Raw genomic sequence first — 22,695 nt, 5'->3', positions numbered from 1 at the left:
CTGAATGCACATGTTATGTTTTAATTTTGCAACTGAAACAAATCATTTTAAATGCAAATTTAACACAACATGAGTGCAACAGAACAGGTCGTTCTGCTGTTAGAACTATCCGTTCTAAATTCAGAACAACCCGTTCCAGAACACCAACTTCATACTTTTTATTGTATTTTTTTTATTATATCTATATTAATAAAAATATAATAAATAAAAAAATATAGTAAATTAATATTTATTTATGAATAAAACTAAAAAAAAAAAGAAACAAATAAGATAAGACCTTCCAAAATCTTTCTTTGATTTGAACTTATCCAGTTCAAAATCTTGACTAAAATGCTGCAATGTAATTCAAAAATTGAAAATAAAAATTCATAATATATCATAAATTCAAAGATAGAAACATGGTTCAAAAACTGAAAACAAAAATTCAGAACATAACATATACTAAAAAAGTTCAAAGAAATTATTGAGAAAGGAAATCATCTAGGTAACGCTGAAGGGAAACCCTAAACCACAAAAATTCAGGTTGTACCTCCTCAAGAATAGGTTGTTATTGTTAAGGTACATCGTCAATGACTTCAAGGAAAAATACTGTTTCGTTTCATCCTTGACTGTATAGTGTCAATTTGGTAGTAAGTGGTTCACTTCAGTTTGACTAACAATTAAATAAAACTTGTTACCATTATCCTTAGTGATACACTGCATCGTTCTTAATGATACACTGTATAGTCCAAATGTTTAGGAATTGAAATTATCAATCCCCATTAACAATATTACCAAATCTAGTCTTTGGAATGCTTTGTACTTTAGTTTTTTTGTGCATGAAATTCTGGACCAGAACGACCCGTTCTGAAACTAGAACGGCCCGTTCTGGTTTAGGGTTTCAGAACGGGCCGTTCTGGTTTCAGGTGTATTCAAGTATTTTGGGATCTACCTACGTGGCATCCACTTGGCATCCACGTGTCCACCAGTTAACTCCATTTAAATTATTTAGCCGGAAGTCCAAAATTGCAATGATTTAAATTATTAGGGACTAATTGAGACCTAAAATTAAAGTGGGACTAAATTAAAAAAAAAAATAGTGTAAGAGACAAAAGAGATATTTAACCAAATAAAAAAGATGTCATTAGCTATTCGATTTTATGAATTTAAAGGAAAATGTAGCGTAAAATTATCAATTTTATCCTTCGTTTCAATATTGAAATTGATTATAATTTTTATTTTATTATCCATTCTTTAATTACACTAGTCTTATTCTAGCCACGTATCAAAGTAGTTATGAGCTGCCACGCTACTACTTCTGAGAACCTTCGGGTACTTTTTGGGTGGTAAGAAATTATAAATTTTATCCTTGACCTCTTGTTTATTTGTTTGAAAAAAAATGATGGAAAATAATATTAAATTTATAGTGTTTATTTGATAAAATAATAAGTAAAAAAATATATATTTTTACTTACAAATCTATAAAATAAATTGATTGAATAATTTCAATTTTTATGCAAAACATAACCATCATAACATTAAATTTTATCCAAAATTAGAAAAATATTTTTCATACCTTAATCTTACATCTACAAAATCTTTCAAATTTTATCAAATTTATTTAAGTCTCAAAGACATCAAAAGTCCGAAAATATCTGGATCGAAAATGACAATTTGAAAGTTTTAGATAGAAAAAATTAAAAGAGGGATTAAGTTTGCTTAATTTTACAAATAAAAGAACGTAATTGGTTTTAAAAAATGAAGACTATATTACACATAGTCCAAATTAAAAAGACCTAACGTACAATTATATCTATTTTTTAAATAATATATAGATGGATAATAGTGGATATTTTTTTTATTCGGCCCAAGTAACAAATACAAAGCCCAAGAAAAGCCTTTTTCGTCTGTTTTAACCATCGTGCTTGGCCCAGTAAAATATTGCTCTTCCTCCTCCCGTTCCACTTCTCTGCTTATGTCTATTATATGTTCGTGTATATTGTGAGTTTTTTTTTTTAAAAATAGTGTTTGGTTCTATGCCATGAATGTAATGACATCGGATTTTCTTCTTTTAATCTATTGCTCTATCGTGTTTGTCCATAAGTTGGTTTATGCTGAGATGCAAATCGTTTTATCGTGTCATCATTTTTGTATGTTTTATGTTGGATTTTCTTGTTTGCTTGAAAAAGCTTTTTGAGATAAGATTTACTTCAAACGGGGGAGAAAGGGAAGCTTGTGAATATTTTTATTTGGTTTGGTTTAAGAAAAGGGTCATAGAATGTCTCCTTAGTTAGTTTATATATATATATAGAGAGAGAGAAAGAGAAGAAAAAAAATGCACTCTTATATATTTATTGTAAATATTGAGAAAACGTGTATGTAGTTTCTTTAGTATTAGTATTTCTTTTTTAATTAGAAATGGAATTTGATAACTTTTGTTAATTTTTAATGTAATATTTTATTATGCATATTAAGATAAAACACTAAAATCCAAAAGCATTACATAAAGAATATAAACAACTGCATCTAAATTTTGTTATAAAACATTTACGGTACAATCTAGTGCTCTATGAATTATATACTACATTTTCTCTCATCTAAATCATCAAGTAATTGGAGTAAAAATAAAAATAAAAAGGAAAAATATTTTAGTCCTTTTATTGCTCCTTCCTTTAGCTTCAAATTTTTAAATTAAATAAGATAAAAAAATCCATCCGTTCTTCACTTTGTCTTTCCAATCAAAAGTAACATAATGTAAGTTATAATGAAGTAAATAATTAAGGATATATCTGAATAAAATATTTTATTGACTTAATTAAGGTGTATTGTAATCTTAATAAAATATAAAGATTGATGCATTTATATACATATAAAATAAAATAGAGGTTCACTAAAAGCAAAAAATAACCCTTTCATATAACATGGTTGGGGATACGTTCACCAAATATAAAAATAAGAATGTGAGCCACTATTGGAGAAAGTTATAACAAATAAGTCCTTACTTGAGAGTTACGTTTTCGCATACGTGGATATGTGATAAGGAAATGCTTGAAAGAGAGTCTTGAGGGGGCCCTTGTGGCATTATTGTTTAGTGATTGGTTCACTTTCTCTTTTTGATAATATGCCAAAAAGAGAATCTTGTGAATTTTCGTAGTTTCAATAGGTCTAATATCAATACTAATGTGTGCTGTTTGAATTTCAATTATGGCTTTTGTGGGTCTCCTTTTGGAAACCAGTATAAAATTTGCCCTGTTGAAATATTGAAAAGTTATTGGTAGCTTTCATTCTCTGTTGAATGATTCTTTTGACTGTTTTGCCTTGAATTTTTTGTTGGTTTTGTTCTTCAAACACTGCACATGTTACTCATAGGCCAAACCTAATGTTGTCTGTGATTTATAAATGGAACAATGAGCTAAAGAGAACAGACTTTTGTTGAGTAGTTTTGTTAGTCCTTTGTTGGGGATCTTTATTTATGTTGCACATGTTTTCTTTTATTTGAATAAATCCCCCCCCCCCCCCCCCCCAATTGAAATATTGATTTGTTCCAATGTTTGGAGTCTGAAACTGAAATCTAAATGGTGAATAACACTGATGGTGACTAAATATGTTTCAAACTTGGACGTGTCTTATTTTCTAGCTAGATGTTTTCTTTTGTAGATACTGTGGCTTTTGGGATAAAGTGCATTTGCACTTGTTATTTGCTCCTTTCATGCAATTTTGGATGCCCCAAACACTTCGAAAGACAGGTCAAGCTATGGTGAATTAACGTTACAATATGTGCTCATTTTTTAACTCTATGGCCTCGTGAGCTATTGTCTTTTTTCTTTTGACCTTACTGTATGTTTTGATCTCGGATCATCATGATATGTATGAAAAGCAGTAGCTAACTATCTCTGTCTTTCATCATATGATTTAGGGTAAAGAGAACCATCAAATCATGTGCCAATAAGATGAGATTGTAACCTCATCATACATGTTTCATCTTTAACTGATGATGTTTCTTTTGCTTATTGCAATGCACATTCTCATTCTTGTAATAGTACTTGTTGTGACTAGTGATTTGGATGTTTGAATAGTAGATTAAATTATTGTCCCCGATCTTAAATAATTTTTTCTTCTGTCTACTATTTTCTTTTAGCATTTAGTGACTTTGGAGCTTTCTTTTACTTGTTCCAAATATAGTGCACTTTTCAATCATTATATTTCATAATATACAGAAGCATGACATAGCTCAATGACCAAGTGAAGAAACGCCTAAAAGTTATTAAATTATATCAAAAATTTTGAATTTTGGTGATTGGTAATTTAGTTTCTTCTAATAGCGTGATTGTATTCTAAAATTCTTAGTTGATAGAAGATGGTATAGTCTATTGGTTTTGTTACAGAAGTTATATGATCACAGAATTTGAGATTTTTTTTTCAAAAAAAAAATTCAAATGTTATGGTTTTAAACTTTTAATTGTAGGAAAAGCTTGAGAACTAATCCAATCATGATAATTCAACCAGGTGCATTAGTAATATCTACTTTACATAGTTTATGATGCCCGAATACTATATGGTTCATTTTCATCTGATGTTTGAAATGCTTGTCTAGTTGTCTTGATGGTCTTGCTCAAATCCATAACGAAATGGAGCTATATAATCCATAAACTGAAAACAAATACCTGAAAAGAAAGCTTGGCATTCATTCCATTCAAATCTCAAAATAAAATACTTTTACATAACATTTCTTTTATACTACCATAACCATTACTCCCGTTCAATATTTGGCTTTTTTTTTAACAAAGACGATTTCTGTTTATACATACTCCAAAATATAAAGAAACAAATTCATTTTTTGTGATATGGTTGCGAGGATGGTGTGAGTGGTTTTACCTTTTGTAAAACCAAATGTGAGCTTTTCCTTTTAAGTTTAGGTATCTTTCTGATATTAAACTCAATGATTTTTTTTTTACCTTAATTGACAAATTAGGCCTTTTTTATTTTCCTTTTTTTATGTTCCAACCTCTTCATTTTTTTTCTAAAAGATTTGATTTGTATTGATTTTTTTCCTTGCTCATCTTCAAATTCCAAGCTTATTCTATAAGTAAGTGAAGACTAAAAAAATGTTTTGCTATGCATTGCTTTATCCTTTTTGCTACATATAAATTATACTATTATCCTTCCTAGTGGATCCAAAAGTTTTTCTTGGTATGCATCCTTGTGCTTGATTGAATATTGTTTTGAAGTTTGTTACACCCAACAAACTACAAATAAATGTTTTTGTCATTCATTTGTATCATCTTTTCATCAATATGAAATATTTAGATAATTATTCTCTCTATTTGGCTCATGCTTAAAACCTCTATATATCCTTCCCATCCTCTGATTTCTGATATTGTTATACTTCGATCCTTCTCAACTTGCCTTGTATATATGATTTTCTTACCCTTCATTTAGCAAAGAGAAATTTACAATTTTATATACCTTCTTGTATTGTGAAAGTAATGAATGTGTCATGTAATGGAATATTAAGCTATACTGAAGCAACTTCTATTCAAAAGCTAAAAAGAATAATGAGTGCAACCTGCAGATTTTTACTTCTCTTTACAACAAGTAAATGATGAGCTTATTGTGCTGGTCTAGTCCCTCAATATACTATTCTGGTATCTTTTTAAACAATTATGTCGGAGTCGGATAAAATTATTATAAATGATAAAATCCTTTTTCTGAATATTTAATGTAGCTGCAATGTAGCTGCATATTCAAGATAAGGATTCAAAACTATTTTAAGTTGGAACAATTGATTCACATATTCTTTGGTGGTCTCCATCGAGTATGCTTATTGTACATGGACTCCGTTTACAGATAACAATTGAATGACCTTGAAAAGAAAATAAAATTGATGATACTTTTGCCTTAATGATACTGCAATGTCCTGTCAAGTGCTAATAGAACGATATATCTTAATGAACCTTAACATTTATTAAAAATTTTGGTGTATTAAATTTACGTGTGAAAACACTATTCAATTTGTTTGACATTTTGTTGACTTATTCCATGTTATATCAATGTCCTGCTGAGTCCTGTATTGGGTTTGTACCAAGGTCTTATGGGAAGGTTTCCGTGTAACATTTAATTTTGCCTATCTCTTGGAGATATTTAACTACGAAGACCTTTTCCTCCTTTGGGAGCATTTCAACCATTGAATTAAAGGGTGACTAAGAGAGAGGAAAAAAATTAATGATTAAGATTTATCCTTATTCAAGGTAACTCATAAGGAATACATGCCCCCACACATGATAGGTGGACAAAATAAAATAAATTAGATTTATAAAAGTTGCACTAAACTTTTTAAAAAAATTTGTCTAAATTGAATTGATTTGAAAATTAGTTTAGATAAAATGAAATCAACCATTTTTTGTTTCATTAAATTGAATTCTAAATTATAATCTAAATTTCACTAAACTATTTATGTCTTAAACTAAATTATTTTAACTCATTGACATGTTGAAACAGACTAAATTGGCTCATTTTATTTTCTATTTTTATTTAAATTATCCAAAAAAATAATAATAAAAATACTATATTAAATAAATCATATAAATCTTGAACTTAGAATTTTGTAGGTCAACGTAATTTGATTGATCCGCAAGACTTGACAACCTAATCCAATTATTTTTAACTCATTTTTTCTTATGTTCAACCTACCGAACTAGCTTGTTGAACTAAATCATTTTTTACACCTCTAATTTTTATTCCTTTATAAAAATAGTTCAGTTTTTATAGTTTGAGTTAAGTTCACTGCTAGTTTTATATCAGTTTTTTTCCACTCCCACTTTCAAGTTAACTTGGTTTTTGCTAAATATTTGCTAGTTAACACGTGATACTTTCATTCTATTGAAATATACTCCTTGTCAAAAGAAAGAAGAAAAGAATATTAAGTGACAATATGATAAAGTTGATGAGTTCCACATAAAGCTTGACAGTGTGGAGGAAGGGGAACGTTGCAGGATATGGAAAATGCTACTACACAACATTACGTATGTTGGATATATAAAAAGCATGTTGTTAATGTCAGTAGAGAGCAACATTTTAGATCACAATCTATTGAAGAAGGAAAAAGATGCTGCTACAAAAGCAGTTCAATAATGATAAATTGTGGTCCCCTAATGAAGTTAAGTTGGGAAAAATGGGTTGGGAGTTCGTAATAAATGCAATTATCCAATTAGATACCCTTGACTTAGGTCTGGTGGCAATGCTACTGTTCAATTAACCGTTCGTTGGTAGGTATTGTTAAGCATATATTGTCATTGATATTTTTTGGAAGACATAAAACGGAGTAAATTAGTACAAGGTATTGTGCGTGAATAGTACTATTAAATGAATCATAAATATATATAAATATTAAATATTTTTTTATCATAATTTATTTTATACATAAGATCAGAATTTGAACTCTAAATAACTTGATTGATAGACAAAGGTTGCTACCATTTAAACTAATAAGTTTCGTTAATAATTTCATAAGTTGAAGCATATGGAAAGGTATAAATCATAGGGAAGATGGACCACATGCTAGCTCCCTTTAATTCATGTGTTCATGATTATGAAGATCACAAGGACCATATGCAACGTTGTGGACCCAAATTTGTGGACCATGTGAGGCTAGTTTGAGCCCGAAATCGGTGCACTGACCAGGACAACACAACATGAATCCAAAGCCCTATAACTCCAGAAGCCGCATGCTAAAAGTTTCAATCTTCCCTAAGTCGGACATTTTAGTCATAATTGCATGCATAAACATAGTCTTGAACAAATCCAATACTCTTGTGATCATCTAGATTCCATAGTATAGCTTAAGCTTAGGTTAGCATAGCTTAGCTTAGAATAAAAAAAGCAAAATGGAAATTTCAAAATTGGATCTAATGTCATAAATTTTGGCTTTTCTTTTCTCCCATGCTCTTTCCACTCCTTGTTAATTTGGCCTCATTACATATTATGCTAGTCTAGTACTAGTTACGAGGAATGTATCCATCATTATAATGAGACTGAAGTGTCAATCCACTTCAATTTTATTTTAGAATGACGAAAACTAATTTTGAGCAAGTAATTACATAATCATATGTTTATAAATTTGGTATTAATTTATATAGATATAATGAATATATGAATATCTTTTGCAACAAAAGAAATAAATGAATATTTTCAACAAGTATAATTAAGGGAAAGAAGTAGTACTTCAAAGAAAAAGTGTGTTAAATTTTTCTTTTTTAAAATGAAGATTTATTAAAACGATTTAACACTTCAATCAAGTTTAGTACAAGAGATCGAAGAGTGAAGAAGCAGGAAATTTATAAATGACTCGACACGATCAACTAAGTATATAATAAATTTTCACCTAACCTCTCTACTTGTTAGTCCATTTGTTTTTCATTCATATACGTAGGATTTGCTTTCCTTCCGACCATCCCCTAATCTCTGTACGTAGGATTCATATATTTATTTTGTTCATGGATTGTAAAAGCAAAGGAGAAAACAAAGACGTAACGTAAACAATTTCACAGAGAGGGGACAAAGGTAGCCAAAACAAAGATGTTGGGATAAGAACTCAATGACAGTGGACCCAACAATGAGCCAACTGCTGAGGTGGCTAAAACACTTCACCGAGGTAACTTCTTCATGAAACCCACAGAGACGTTTGTCAACTCTTAAAGAAAAAAAAAAAAAAAAAAAAAAAAAAAAAAAGAAAGAAAGAAAGAAAAAAAGCACTTCACTCAAATTGTTAAGGGGAGGCAGAGAGAGAAAGGGAAAAGAAAATTGGGCTTTGAAATTTGAACATGTAGTTGCTAGAGAGAGAGTGTGTGTGAAATGGAAAGAAGAGAAAAAGGTGTGGAGGGAGAGAACAAAAGCGTTGGATTAATGGTGGAAAAGTTGAGGGAAGGGGTTTTGGTGGGGAAAAAGGGAGGGCCTAGTACACCACCACCCACATGGAGACTTGAACTTCCATCTCAGCCCAGTGGTAATGTTAGTGACAAGGTTCAAGAGTTTCTTAACTTTCCCACTTCAACTCTTTCTGCTAGAAACCTCTGTGCCAACCTCTGGGAACTTCTGCCCCACCAACACACCCCACTTCCCAGAATGAACAAGCATGCCACTGGCACCACCCTCCGCCGCCGTTACCGCCATAATCGCCGCCGCCTGCACCATCCTAAGAATACAGCATCTGAAGTGGACAACAACCAATTGGCTGAGCCTCCAGATACCCCTTCTGATTCTGATCAGGTTTTGTCTCAGTTTATTTATGTTCATTTTTTTCCTTGCTAAAAAGGAAAAAAAAAAATTGTCCTTTCTTCCCCCATTGCTAGTTTTGCACTATTAAGCACTACCTACTTTTATTTTTTTGGAAAGGTGTCTTTTTTCCTCTTTCCCATGTATGATTTGCTTTTGTGCTAGTTCAGGAGAAGTGTCTTGAGGAATTTCTACTCTTGTCTTTTGTTGTTTCTTGCTGGCTTTAACTTCATCATACCTTATTGTTGAAGAAGATTTTGCTCCCTTGGGATCTGATTTTGTGGGTAGGGTGTCCCATCTGTTCAACTTAGTTCTATCACACACAGAGATGTGCCTTCCTTTTTCTCCCCATCATTTTGTTATATTCCTTTTCTTATGCCTTAGAAAGGGAAATTTCAGTTAAAATTTGGTAATGCTTTTGGTTTGTGACCTTGTGTATGTTCAAACAAGTGGTTTGGATGTGTAAAAGATACTGTGATTTAATTTAACTTGTCTTATCGTAGAATTATGTTGTTGACCTGGTCTTTGTTCCTTATTGTATGATTGATTCTGTATAATTCCACATTCTTTAACAGCTTTTTTCTCTCTCTCCATTTTGGAGCATTTAAGCTCAAGCACTTCTTCCAGCAGCGATTCTTTTGCTAAATCATTTCTCATAAACTATTCACCTACATTGTTGTTTGTATGTATAGTTTCTAAGTGAAGTTAGGAAGGATAGATCATAAACTAGCTGGGAGCTTCTTATGAGGTGGGTTGATTTTGTCCATAAAATTGCATTCCTCTGTGCTTCAATTTGGCTAAGATATGATCTATGGAATCTCTTTCGCTGAGATCCCTTCCACACCCATAGTTGGCATTGTTCCCATGGGTTGTTAATAAACCTCTACATATATTGTAGTTAGTTTAAGAAGTGCCTTAATTTCTTTTAGTTGCACAATAAATAGTTAGGATCATGCAACTGAATAAGTGAGAAAATAGATCATTTTGAGTGCTATTGTTGAATGGAGAAGAGAAATATCTATATAGTGTGTCTTTTTCTTTAGAAGATGTTTTTAAATTTTAAGACTGTGTTTGGTATCATGGTGGGAATAATATGAATTGATTTTGACTGCAGTCAAACTTAAATTTTTAAAAGTATATATGTTTGGTTACTATGAGGTAAAATTGATTGTATCAAAACCTCCATTTGACTAGAAGTGATAAAAAGTAGCTTTTGCATTGAGTTGAAAAATTTACACCAAGTTTTAGTGTAAACTTGCTTTCAGGATAAAAACATCCAAACATAAATCACTTCACTTAAAAATCAATTTTGCAAACATTCATCCAAACACACGCTAATATGTATTCTATTGAAGTGCTGACAGTCATCCTGTGCCTTGTTGCAGCCAGGATCAGCTAGTAGCTCAAGAAGGCATTTCGCAGCATCACTTGTTCAACATCGTAGATCAGTAGAAAGAAATGACTCTGCTGTACAGCCTGTATCCCCTGCTTGTTACAGTAGCTCAGCCTCAGTGGACGTAAGCATATTTTTATCCATTTGAATCTTGAGCAGCAGTTCAATGTCATATTTTCATTGTTCTAATAAATGAGTTTGGCAGTTTTATAGCTTTAAACATATTTCTATAAATATGAATGTTTAAATGATAGGGATACTGCCTGTAACCTTTTGGATTCTTCAATTTTGTTTCTCATCTGTTCTTGACTTCTTGTCATTGGCTTTTTCTTTGTAGGGGACATTATTTCTTAATTCCGGGGGTGTTAGTTCAGTTGTAGGAACATTATTTCTTATGATTATCATGTGCAACACTTTGCCTAATAACAAATTTTGTAAAATCTATTAGTATCAAAGCAGGAGACAGAAAAATGATATACTTCATGTAATGGGATACATATTCTGGTAATAGTTGTAGTTATATGTCATTACCGTACTGTGGACTAATTGAGACTAATTTGAAATGCTTCTCATAATCCACCATTAAAGGAAAATGACAATAATTAGAGCAGTCTGTTTTTGCTCCTTATGTCATAATATAATTTAAGTATTGAACTTGAACATGTATTCCACAATTTTTCTATCTTGGTTTTTGAGCATTCTTCCAGCATTTGTTCAAGTTGTTTAGCTTGAAATTTGATGGGATTAAATGATGGATTTCTACCAAGATAATGTTACAACAACAATCTCCGAATCATTTAAAAAGTGAAAGATAAATCATTTGATGATTTCTTAGTTTTTGATTTGAAGCACTGAAGTTGATTAGTCCGAACTTCACACCTTAATTTAGTCATTATGCATATATATTAATGCATTTCTTCAAAAAATTATGTAGATCTGACAATGTTTAATATGTTTTTTCATCCTTTGGAGATTGTATAAAATGATGTCAATGCTATTTGGTTTAAACAGGTAGCACCATATAAATGTGCAGTAACCCCCACAAGCTCTGTAGACTTCAAAGGTAGGATTGGAGAGTCAAGTTACAACCTTAAAACGTCCACAGAATTACTTAAGGTACTCAACCGTATTTGGAGCCTTGAAGAACAGCAGGCATCAAATATATCAGTAGTGAAAACCTTAAAAATGGAACTAGATCGGTCTCAGGCACGGATAAAGGAGTTACTACGAGATAAACAAATTAGTAGGCAGGAAATGGAGAACTTAGTAAAGCACTTGACAGTGGACAAGCTTATCAGGAAGAACAAAGAACATGATAAAATTAAAGCTGCAGTTCAATCAATCAAGGAAGAGCTAGAAGATGAGAGGAGGTTACGACAACATTCAGAAAACCTGCATCGGAAGCTGGCTAGGGAGCTTTCTGAAGTCAAGTCCTCCTTCTCAGGTTCTTTGAGAAATCTTGAAAGAGAGAGAAAAGCACGAATCCTTTTGGAGAATTTGTGTGATGAGTTCGCCAAAGGAATAAGAGATTATGAACAAGAAGTACATTCTCTTAGACGGAGTTCTGAGAAGGGTCAAGGTCAGGGCCAGGTTAAAGGGAGTAATGGCCTTGATAGGCTTATACTTCATATTTCAGAAGCTTGGCTTGATGAGCGCATGCAGATGAAGCTAGCTCAATCAGACAGTGATCTCATAGAGAGAAATTCAATTGTTGACAAGTTAGGTTTTGATATTGAAACATTTCTTCATGCCAAACGATCGGTTGATTTGAAAAAATACGGCTACTCCTCACCAAAGGAGCTCAAGGAAATTCACCCTTGTCAGCATTCATTGGATTCCTTCCCACTAAAAGAGGCTGGAAGTGCACCTCATAATATGGCTCAGGAAGATTCCATTGACACCGACTTTTTTGAACCAAAAAGGGCTGCTGGTGAAGGACTGCACAAATTCAGCTCCAGATTGCATTCAAACATGGACAGGAACATATCATGGGATGATAATGAGAGTTGTTTTGTGGAGAGGAAATCAAGTGAAATGGAAGAATTACCAAATGAAGAAGAGACCAAACATGATCCACACGAGAGTGATGGACCATGGATCCTGAGAATGAACTCCAGTCACAGGCCAGATAACGTGGTTGGAAACAGTTCCTTGTCATCAGAAGGTGATAAGGTTTATCCTGAGAGCATCTGCAAGGAAGATTCCTATGTCCACTCTGCAGTTACAGCTAATGGTAGTCCTCTAAAACTGTGGAAATCAAAGTTGAATGTTTCAGATTTTGACAAGTCTGAGTCTTCTACCAAATTGCCAAAGGGAGTAAAGGAAAACACATTGATGGCAAAACTCCTTGAAGCAAGATTAGAGGGACAGAAATCTCGCTCTAGAACCAGCAAAAGCACTTCTTGATCAACTAGAGAATAGCTGCAATGAGATTTACTGTAGGGTCTTTCGTCAAATTCTAGTAACCATCTTGTACACATGAATCTTTCAGCTATGTACATGGTTGGATGAAAATCAGATTTGTATCATGTAAAAGATGTTTGATCTCACTGTGCCTACCAAGTGCTGGGTGGTATTAGTGATTTGAGATATGTAGAACTGACCTTATTTTCCGAAATTCCACTAGATATAGCCCAGAATCATGACATTGAATCACAATCCCATGTGTAGAAAATCAGAGATCATAACTTTCGTTATTTTTTTTCAGAGTTATGCATCATTTGTGTCAAAGGATTTTACCCCGACATTGAATAGAAATTAACCATTTAGTCATATAAGCACGCTCCTTAAAAATGTTATTTTAATATTAAAACAACTTTTAAAATAAAAACGTAAGTTACTCAATCATGCTCAATCAATTCGGTGTTGTTGTACCTTCGTCTCCTTTGCTGAAAGTTTTCACATTTCTTGTGCCTTATGCTGTTGGAGTCCATCTTCAAAGAGCCGTGATTATTTGTGAAGGGTGGTGGTTGCTACCAAGTGGTTAACATTGAAAACCCCTGAAATTCACCACCCAAATGCTCCAGTATACTCCCTATTTCGCTCTTATTCAACTTGCTCAAGTCTCTCCCTCCTAAGTCCTAACCATGATTTTGCCTTTTTGCTCTCATCAATTGTGCCTTCTTTCTTCGTTGCTGTATTGTTTACCACTTTCTTCTTCATTACATTTTTTCCCTTTGCTCTTCTCATCAGACCATTTCATTGAGCTTGCACATTGTTAGTGATTCCTAGTAATTAGCTCAACAATTCCCCATTTTGTGTATTTCTCATTTGTTCTTTTTGTCATGAGTGGCATGATCAAGGTTTTAAATTGCAGTCACAGTTTTATCATAGTCCTTGAAATTGTGGGAAAATGTGATTGATGCAATTGTAGAGATTCCAAAAACGCTTTTGACATTGCGGCAGACTATTTTTTAAAACCTTGGATGTGATAGTGACATTTTTGGGCACTTTTTTTTTTAATGAACAAAGTATTGGAAGAAAGAATTTTGGGTGAATTGAAAGTTTGAATCTTTTAGGCCTCTAAATTTCCTCCATTCATTTACGTACATAACCCCACTTTTGAAGTTTAGATACCATAAAAGTCAAAATGGCAATTTGTGTGTCAACAAATTTTGCACCTTTAGTACTAGAAATTCAGCAGGGGTGTTGACGGTTGGAGAAAGAAAACTGACCGAGAATTACCCTAGGAGAGCTTGTTTCATGAAAGTGTATGACCACAAGAATGGGTTTTCCGATGGCATCCAAATGTGGGGTTTACTTCAAGTTAAGTGTTAAACCAATTCCCAGTGTCAGTTCGTGTCATATAGCCAAGGTGTTATTCTAGAATTACATCCTGAGGCGTCAATGCTTATAGGAGATGAAATTCGTAGAGTTTGTCAAGTTAAGGCCGAATGTCACAAATTCCATAGTTTAACCCAGGTCATTATCATTTTCCACCATATTCTAAGGACTAAAGTTTCTCTTGGCCTTACCTAATTTGCAAATAGCTGTAGAGTGTAGGGTCACCATGTACCACACTCATCATTTTATAAAACAGAGAAAAAAATATCTTTTTTCTATTCTTCAAATTTCAGAACAGACATAATTCAGTTTCAAGCTCCTTTCAAGTTTTGATGTTATGCTATAACAATGACCTCAACAGTGTGCCTGAGACATTTCATTCCAAAGGACGAAGTTTTTCTTCTGAACTACTGCTATTACTTTGTAGCTTGCCCGTTATTCAATGGGAAAGGTAACAATTTTCATTTCGTTTTGCTCTCCTAGGACTTCCGTTTCCCCTCTCTGATAAATGGTCTTTCTAAGCTGTTTCTCATCTGTTTATTTTACTTTTAATTACTTCAATATCAACTCAATTTCAGCATGGTATATTAAGGAGTAGTTTTCCGGTGCATTAACGTGTAATTGGAGTACAACCTAGATCAATACTAACTCCATAGATCTGTACAAAGGCAAAGGAACGAAACCTCATATATTCATTTTCAATCTTTTAAAATTTAAACTATTGAGTACTACTGAGAGTGTATAGTATAGAATATATAACCAATTATATGTGCCTAAGCCTAAGTCATTTACAAGAGGCAATCTGTAGCAATTCTCAAAATAAAAACGCTCAGGTAGTGAGTACAAACTACACAATACTAAATATAGAATTTACTCATGTCATATTTTCAAATTTGTCATAATACATTATGTACTTACCAACTCAAACAATAGTATCAAGCAACTCAAATTCAAGTTCGTATCTTGGAAACTTTTTCACTTGTGGAGCAAACCCGTCAAGACAGGTCGCAGGTGTATGTCATTCGTCCAAGAATTTAGCTTTATCAACTAACGGCTATTTCTTAGACATGTTGTTTTGTTGTGTAACTGTCAACAAATAATCACTTGTGTCATAAGTATGATTCTTGAGTTGTGAGGGAGGGAGAGAACAGAAATTGATTCAACAAGACCATGCTTTGAATTTGGAGCCAGTAAAATATTCAATAAATAAAGAAATTTTTCCAAAGAAATGCAAGTAAGGTCTGGTGTCCTAGAATAAGAGAAAACATTAGAAATTACATTTCTATTTAGCCGAGAGAAATAAAAAACATCAGTTCTTCAATAGAACCCATGATCTATTAAGACAAGATATAAATAAGCCTTTACTAATTTATTGACTTATTTGAGTTTATTAAGCAACAAACCTCCAAGTACTTTCGGCTCTAGTGAAGAAGAATGTGAGAAGCCTGCCATTTGACTGTTGAAACAAGAACAACAGAAGGTGATATGCAATCTGATTTGATAAAAAATAAAGAACAGAAGTTATGATCAGTAATCTGCTACTTGCTTTGATAAAAGCATTTTTTAATTCCTTCAAGACAAGAAAAGCAAGGAATAAGCTGTCTTAACTTGAACTAAAAGGAAGAAACAACTCTGAAACCATCAAATTATGAACAATGATCAACATATTTGCTGATCATAAGACATGTTGGCATTTTATCATTAGAACAAGCATATAAAAGAGCCATTTGAAACAAACCGTGAATGTCAATCACAGAATTTCAAGATGAAAACAAGAATTGACAGATAAGATGGATGAAGAGTGTGATTATAAAAAGATACTGCCAACTTGTATTAACTACCAAGCCTAAAAAGCTTATGATTTGGAGGACTGATGACCACAGGCTAAAATAGTTGTCTATGTTCTTCAAAGGTTGATTAGTATATCATATAAGATTGCCAACTTCCAAAACAAATGTATTCTTATCCTAGTTAGTTTGAACGTATTGTGCTTTACAATGTACTAAGCAACTCCTATATGGCTTTACAAATCTTGCATCATAAAAATATACTAGAAGGATATATGTACCCAGCTGTATGTGTAAAAATAGAAAAAGAAAGACATATTACTGAAGTTGTTGATTAGATCACACCATGCTAGCATGCAGAGATTACATTTGTAGTGTTTAGGAAGATTATATTTAAAAACTGGGACAGGGCTGCTAATAGGATCATTTGTGAATTGATGGTTAATATTAAGCAGGCAAGTAGCATGGGGTGTAATTTAATGATTAAAAGTATAATTTTTACATCTTGAATCAAATCTTTGGAAAGGAAACAAGAATATTAGGAGCAATATAGATAATGCTTCTATTTTTATTGCAGTTGACTGCACTTTGGCTATGCACCAATTTTTTGTTGGTTTTTTTAGTTGGGGAAGCGGCTTGCACTTACCTTCTAATTCTATATGTCAAATTTTCAATTTGTCCACGGTTATTTATTCAAAGGAATGCAGTTAAATGTAGCTTAATTTGCATGTTCAATGAAGGATGTTATAGTAGTATATTAACCTCAATTGAAGTTACCAATAGGATATATGAATATATCTAATTATCCTGACAGGAACACAACTTCCTAAACTTCTCAAATATATAACATTAAAATGACTCTAATAACCTCCTTAATTTTTTTATTTTCTTGAGCCTCTAGCTCATCTTCAAATCCCACTTCCCCTGTCAAAAATCAAAGCAACAATAAAAATTTACCTTTGCCAACTTTACTAAGCTATTGTGTTCTCAGGAACAGTTATCCATAACTTAACTGACCTTGGTGGCAGAAGTCAGTCCTAACTTTTTTCTTTGCTACAAGTGGCTGCTCTTTTCTCTCACCGGATCATTTGTATCATGAAGCGCATAACATGTATGATTATCATAAAATCCAAATTAATTGAAGTTGTGAGCATGGAGACAAAATACTAACCTCCAAAAGTAACACAGCAATAAAATAGTCAAAAAGCAGCCCAGATATAGAATACCAATTGAAAGCTCTTTCCAGGGGATTGCATAACAAAAGCGGCAACAATGTTTTTCACAACATGAAGAGGCTTCCCATACAGGAATCATCAAGAGATAACAAGATCAATACCTGACTTAAATCATGATCAATATTAGCAGCAACATGGTGGCTCCATGTAATCTGCTCACTCTGTTGCATTCGAGAAGCATAAGGCAAAAAAGATGTAGAGAAGACGTCCAGAACAGAGGAGGAGAAGGCACAACAGATGATTGGTTAGTGAAACTAACTTCTTTTTTTTTTTTTTTTATAGCTTTTTTTAGCTTTTAATTCAAAGTACATATTTTTATTGAGAATGCTAACAGATCTAATTGGTGGAATTCTATTTGATGTCGGTGTAAAGAAGTTTTACACTGAAATTGCATAAAGACTTGTTGTAAATAGACCTCTCTATCTCTTTGTATATCCACTTAATACACTGATTTGAAGCAATCTTTAGCTGAGCACTAAGCAACAAAAAGGTAAGAAGGGATCTGTCTTAGAAAATTCTAGCATTCCACTCCAACTAAAGGCACCAAATAACAGCAAACAATGCAGAGCAAGCACACTGCACGCCATTGAAGGGGCATGGTGCATTGTCCTTCTATATTATTTAAGTTCATTGTTAGATTTTAAATATAGCATACTTCTATTTCATACAATAGTATAATACCAGTAACAGGCTCTTAAATATGGAGTAACAACTCCCAAGCTAGCATCCTCAGAATGCAGTAAAAAATAGATAAAGAAGCCAAGAGAAAGACACAAATTATGAGGAAAACAGAAGAGGTGCAAGTTATGTTCAACCAAGTCAATAAAGCATCAGATCGACACTGCACGTCTTGTAACCATTTAAAAGATCATAATTTCATTTGCAGGGTACCAAAGCAAGTGAAAAACTTCAATGTCACAAAATTGTGGAAGCAACATCAGAATCCTTCCACAGTCTTGATTCTCATCCTAAAAACAATCATACTATCAATGAGAACTAATGAAATTTATAATTGTAAAAAGCCACAATATGAGAACATATTGTTCTCTCACAATTATTACTAAATATTAATACAACTTAAGAATACCATTAGAAAGACTCAGAATTCACTTCTCACTCAACCATCTAATTTACTTTAATGTGAAGCAGAATCAAGAGGGGTTTGGTTTCTTGAGCGAGCATGATGCTTTAAAAGCCTCAATCTGTGACTGACATTTGACATAGTCTCCCTTATTCTCTTCCAAGCACTTCTTCAAAGCCTCAACATCACATGATGATATTATTTTCTTCACACTGCTGCCATCCCCTGCTTTCTGATCCATAATCTCACTTAAGAATACAATGCTTCTGCTTCTGCATTTTTACATCAAATACCAACTAATTAAATCAAAATAACCATATCACAGACAAAAAAATAAAAAAGACTAAATTTTGGAATTAAATAACAGCACAGCATAAGCATCGAGTAATCCAGTCCATTGTTATGTCACTTAAATTGCTTGAAAATAGAAAAAAAAACAACAGAAAATCTGTAGTGAAGGAGGAAGCAAAATGTCGTACCGCGACGGCACGGTGCTTCGATGTAATTGCTATATTCTAATATTACGTTTGTATCCTATTTAATGGATTTATATCTAAGAATTAATAAATTTACGTAGTATTCGAAATAATTTTATAAGATTTTTAAGATGATATGGATTTGTAAAAATAATATAATTAATAAAAAAATAACATCAATAATAAAATTTGAATAAAAAAATAAAATTAATATATTTTTTAATAAATAATTGATATTATACACATATAATCTTTCATACATTAATATTTTTTTTATTTATGTTATTAAATTTAAATAATATATTTAAAATTATAATATTGTTATCTTCATTTCTATATAAAAAACTGATTATCTAATTCATTAAAATTTAGAAAAGTAATTAATTTAATTTATAATAATACAATTGTTCTATTTATATATATTTTTAAAATTACTCTTATATTAATATTATTTTTCTTTTTTAATTAATACTTTTATATTATTTCTCTTTGTAAAAACTAATTAGAGCATGTTTTTATATTTTTTTCTCTCTTAATTAATATTCACCTTTTATCTAATTGATTTGAGTGCAAATTTTATATAAAAAAAATTATAATTAATATATCTTATCAAATTAAGAATACACGCTTTAATTAAGAATATTTTATTCTAAAAAATTTATATAAAAGATAATATAAATTAGATCTTGTATAAAAGAATAAATAATTATTTTAAATTACATTTTATAAATAAAAATAGAGTATTTATTATATGACAAATTTTTAAAAATGAGTTGACATGATAGATTAGTTCATTGATTCAATAAACTTGTAAGTCACAATACTTCAAACCTTTTTAATATTATGTCCAAAAAGATTGGGTTAATTTGGCCCAATATTACAAGTTAATTAGGTCAGATTCAGCTAATAAAAATTAAACCTAAAAGATATTGTACCTATTTGATTTGATGAATTTTTATTTTATATTATTAAAAACAAATATTCAAGTTATCTTTTTTTTTTGACAATTAAGAGAAAAATAAAACAAAAAGCTACAAAAACAATAACACCAAAACTAACTATCTCTCGGAAAAACAGTTCCCAACACATCAGCCCTTAAATTAGACTTCAATGAATCTGACAGTTCCAGAAAGACCTCCAAAGAACTAGTTGACATCACCCCTATCTTAGCAAGAATATTCGCACATTGATTGTCCTCACCAAACACATGCACCACGTTGCACTCTGAGTGAGGATAATCTCATTTCCAAACAGATGATGAATGTCTACCAACCCTTTTGATCAAATGCACTGCAACCGAAGAATCTGAATAACAAAGTATCTTATAATAACCCAAGCTCCAGCAAATATGTAACCCATGCAACAAGGCCATGATTTCTGCATACAAGATATCCACCTGATGGGCTTTCCCATGAAGCCCAAATAAAAATTTTCCTTGCCAATCTTTGCCAAGTCCCCCAATAAGCTACCATCTACATTAAAAGCAATGGTGTCCGTTGAGGGGGAATCCATTTAACTCCAATATATCTATGATGCCTGATGCACCATAGCCTCCCTGAATGCTCGATCCATGTTATATATGTTTCAATGCACAAACCTTCATTGCTAAATCCATGCACGAGAGCTCTTTATTATCAAATACTAGTGAGTTGCGAGGCTTCCATACATGCCACATGACAATAGGGACAAGAGTTCCATACTGGAAAGTAAACTCCCTCAACCAAGTCAGGCCATTCTCTTCCACATCATCTGGCACCTAACCCACACTTGGACCAGAATGTAGTAACATGAGGACATGTTAACAGACAAAGAAAAATACTTTCAAGGATATATGGGCACCGAGGACAAAAAACAATATCCCCTATATAACTATATTTGGATGTGAGATGACCCTCCTGACAAGTATTGCTAGTTGAAAAACCTGCCATGTAAAAAATTGAACACCTGCTAGAAGTTCCATCTTCCAAATCCACCTCCAAGTATAACTATATAAAAACAATACAGAATTTTAGTGTACACATTTTTTAAGGATGTTTTTATCCTTTTTCTTTATGATTATTACACACTTCTTTTTTATAAAAGGATAATTCAGTAATTTCATTTTGTTCCACTGTAACAAGTCCCACATCGGGGAGGTCTCCTTACCAGGGAGGCCTTATAAGGCGGGAGGTTCTCCAACCTCTTGGGCCGGCTTTTGAGGGATGGTTCCCCTCCTTAGCCTTATGCTCGTTACAATGGTGCTTTCGTTGAGAGCCAGCCAAATCGAGAAGGGCTACCCACGGAGGGTTCTGACCATCGGAGGGTTCTGACCGGCAAGGGCCGAGTGAAGTGACCGGCAAGGGCCGAGTGAAGTGCCGATGAGTGAAGTGCCGATGAGTGAAGTACCGTGGAGTGCAGCCATCGAGGACGCTGGCTTTCGAAGGGGGTGGTAATGTAACAAGTCCCACATCGGGGAGGTCTCCTTACCAGGGAGGCCTTATAAGGCGGGAGGTTCTCCAACCTCTTGGGCCGGCTTTTGAGGGATGGTTCCCCTCCTTAGCCTTATGCTCGTTACATCCACACTCCTTAATAAACTATACACTCCACACTTATTTGGTAACTTCCACACATATTCTACATAATATTAATAACAAGACATAGATTATTTTCGCTAATATATATATATATATATATATATATATATATATATATATATATGAGGAGGGTTCAAACAACACTAGTATAATTTTTATTAAGTATTACATCGATCAATAACTTTATATTAAATGTAAATTTTATAAATTCAATTGTTAGATTGAAAGTTCAGATTATTTTATATGTGTATATCAAATTTTATTAAAATTGAACAACAACTTGAAAATATAATCAAAGTGTTCATATTTTATTATATTTTAAAATATATATTATGTCAATTTTATTTTATAAAAATAAAATATCAAATTATCTTGGATTAATATAAAATTTTGTATATATAAACGTAAAGAACTTTTAATCTAATGATTAAATTTATAAAATTTATATTTAATATAAAGTTATTGAACAGTGTAATACTTAATATGTTATTGAACCATCCTCTCTCTATATATATATATATTAATAATTTAATTATATTTAACTTGATATTATATATAATATAAATAGTGAAACTTTTATTTTTGCAATCACACATTCAAGATTCTATCTTACTTTTTTAAAGATATACATTTCAACACCCAAGTTATTAAGCAATCTAGCATAATAACGATAAGGAAAAAGATAACATAAGAGATCATGTTTATAGCCTTTTATAAAAGATGTAAGATGTAAGAGAGAGAAAATTTTTATCCAACATTAATTTGTTAAAGGACATGGTATCTCTTGCACAAGTGGTCACGTGATAAGTTAGTTTTTGTGTGAATATGTTGGATTTCATTTGATGAAGTCGGTGCTTATTTTTTTGAGTTGGAGTGCATGTGAGTAGGTCAAATTTTGGCATGTTCCGACATGCTTAAATTGGTAATGCGATCAATTTTTAGATCTTTGTAGCTTTAGTTATGGATTTTTACATTAAATACTTAATACTCTCCTTTTAATACTCTTTCTATTATAGAAAATATAGTTAATCTTATATTTTATTTAATGAATAAATGTCTTAATTTAGTGACATGATTCATCAAAATTTATAATTTTCAATAATTAATGTAATAGTAGA

The 22,695-nt window shown here is 32.1% G+C and overlaps 1 protein-coding gene and 1 long non-coding RNA gene across 3 annotated transcripts; one reads left to right on the top strand and one right to left on the bottom strand.

Moving 5' to 3' along the window:
• Positions 1–8,658: 8,658 nt before the first annotated feature.
• Positions 8,659–13,259, top strand: LOC109797054 (uncharacterized protein At5g41620). The gene is made up of 3 exons (XM_020356956.3): positions 8,659–9,243; positions 10,635–10,766; positions 11,654–13,259. Exons 1-3 carry the CDS (start codon positions 8,830–8,832, stop codon positions 13,046–13,048), a joined length of 1,941 nt encoding a protein of 646 aa, XP_020212545.1. The 5' UTR covers positions 8,659–8,829; the 3' UTR covers positions 13,049–13,259.
• Positions 13,260–15,084: 1,825 nt separating this feature from the next.
• Positions 15,085–19,064, bottom strand: LOC114916119 (uncharacterized). Of its 2 annotated transcripts, XR_014432070.1 has the most exons (3): positions 19,008–19,064; positions 15,829–18,800; positions 15,085–15,511 (listed from the first exon to the last, which is right to left on the bottom strand). It is a non-coding gene; the product is annotated as an uncharacterized LOC114916119 (long non-coding RNA). The 2 variants fall into 2 exon arrangements; XR_003804457.2 differs by lacking the exon at positions 19,008–19,064 and having other exon boundaries at positions 15,829–18,999.
• Positions 19,065–22,695: the final 3,631 nt, after the last annotated feature.

The sequence above is a fragment of the Cajanus cajan genome, chromosome 3 (assembly GCF_000230855.2).
Source record: "Cajanus cajan strain Asha chromosome 3, NIPB_CcT2T_4, whole genome shotgun sequence".
Taxonomy (NCBI): domain Eukaryota; kingdom Viridiplantae; phylum Streptophyta; class Magnoliopsida; order Fabales; family Fabaceae; genus Cajanus; species Cajanus cajan.
Note: the sequence above shows the minus strand (reverse complement) of the source record. Positions and strands in the feature narration are given on the sequence as shown.

Bases quoted from the DNA above. Each gene is read 5' to 3' on its own strand.
- LOC109797054 (XM_020356956.3), top strand. From the start codon at position 8,830: ATGGAAAGAAGAGAAAAAGGTGTGGAGGGAGAGAACAAAAGCGTTGGA. The intron at 9,244-10,634 runs GTTTTGTCTCAG...GCCTTGTTGCAG, and splicing joins CCCCTTCTGATTCTGATCAG to CCAGGATCAGCTAGTAGCTC. The intron at 10,767-11,653 runs GTAAGCATATTT...TGGTTTAAACAG, and splicing joins GTAGCTCAGCCTCAGTGGAC to GTAGCACCATATAAATGTGC.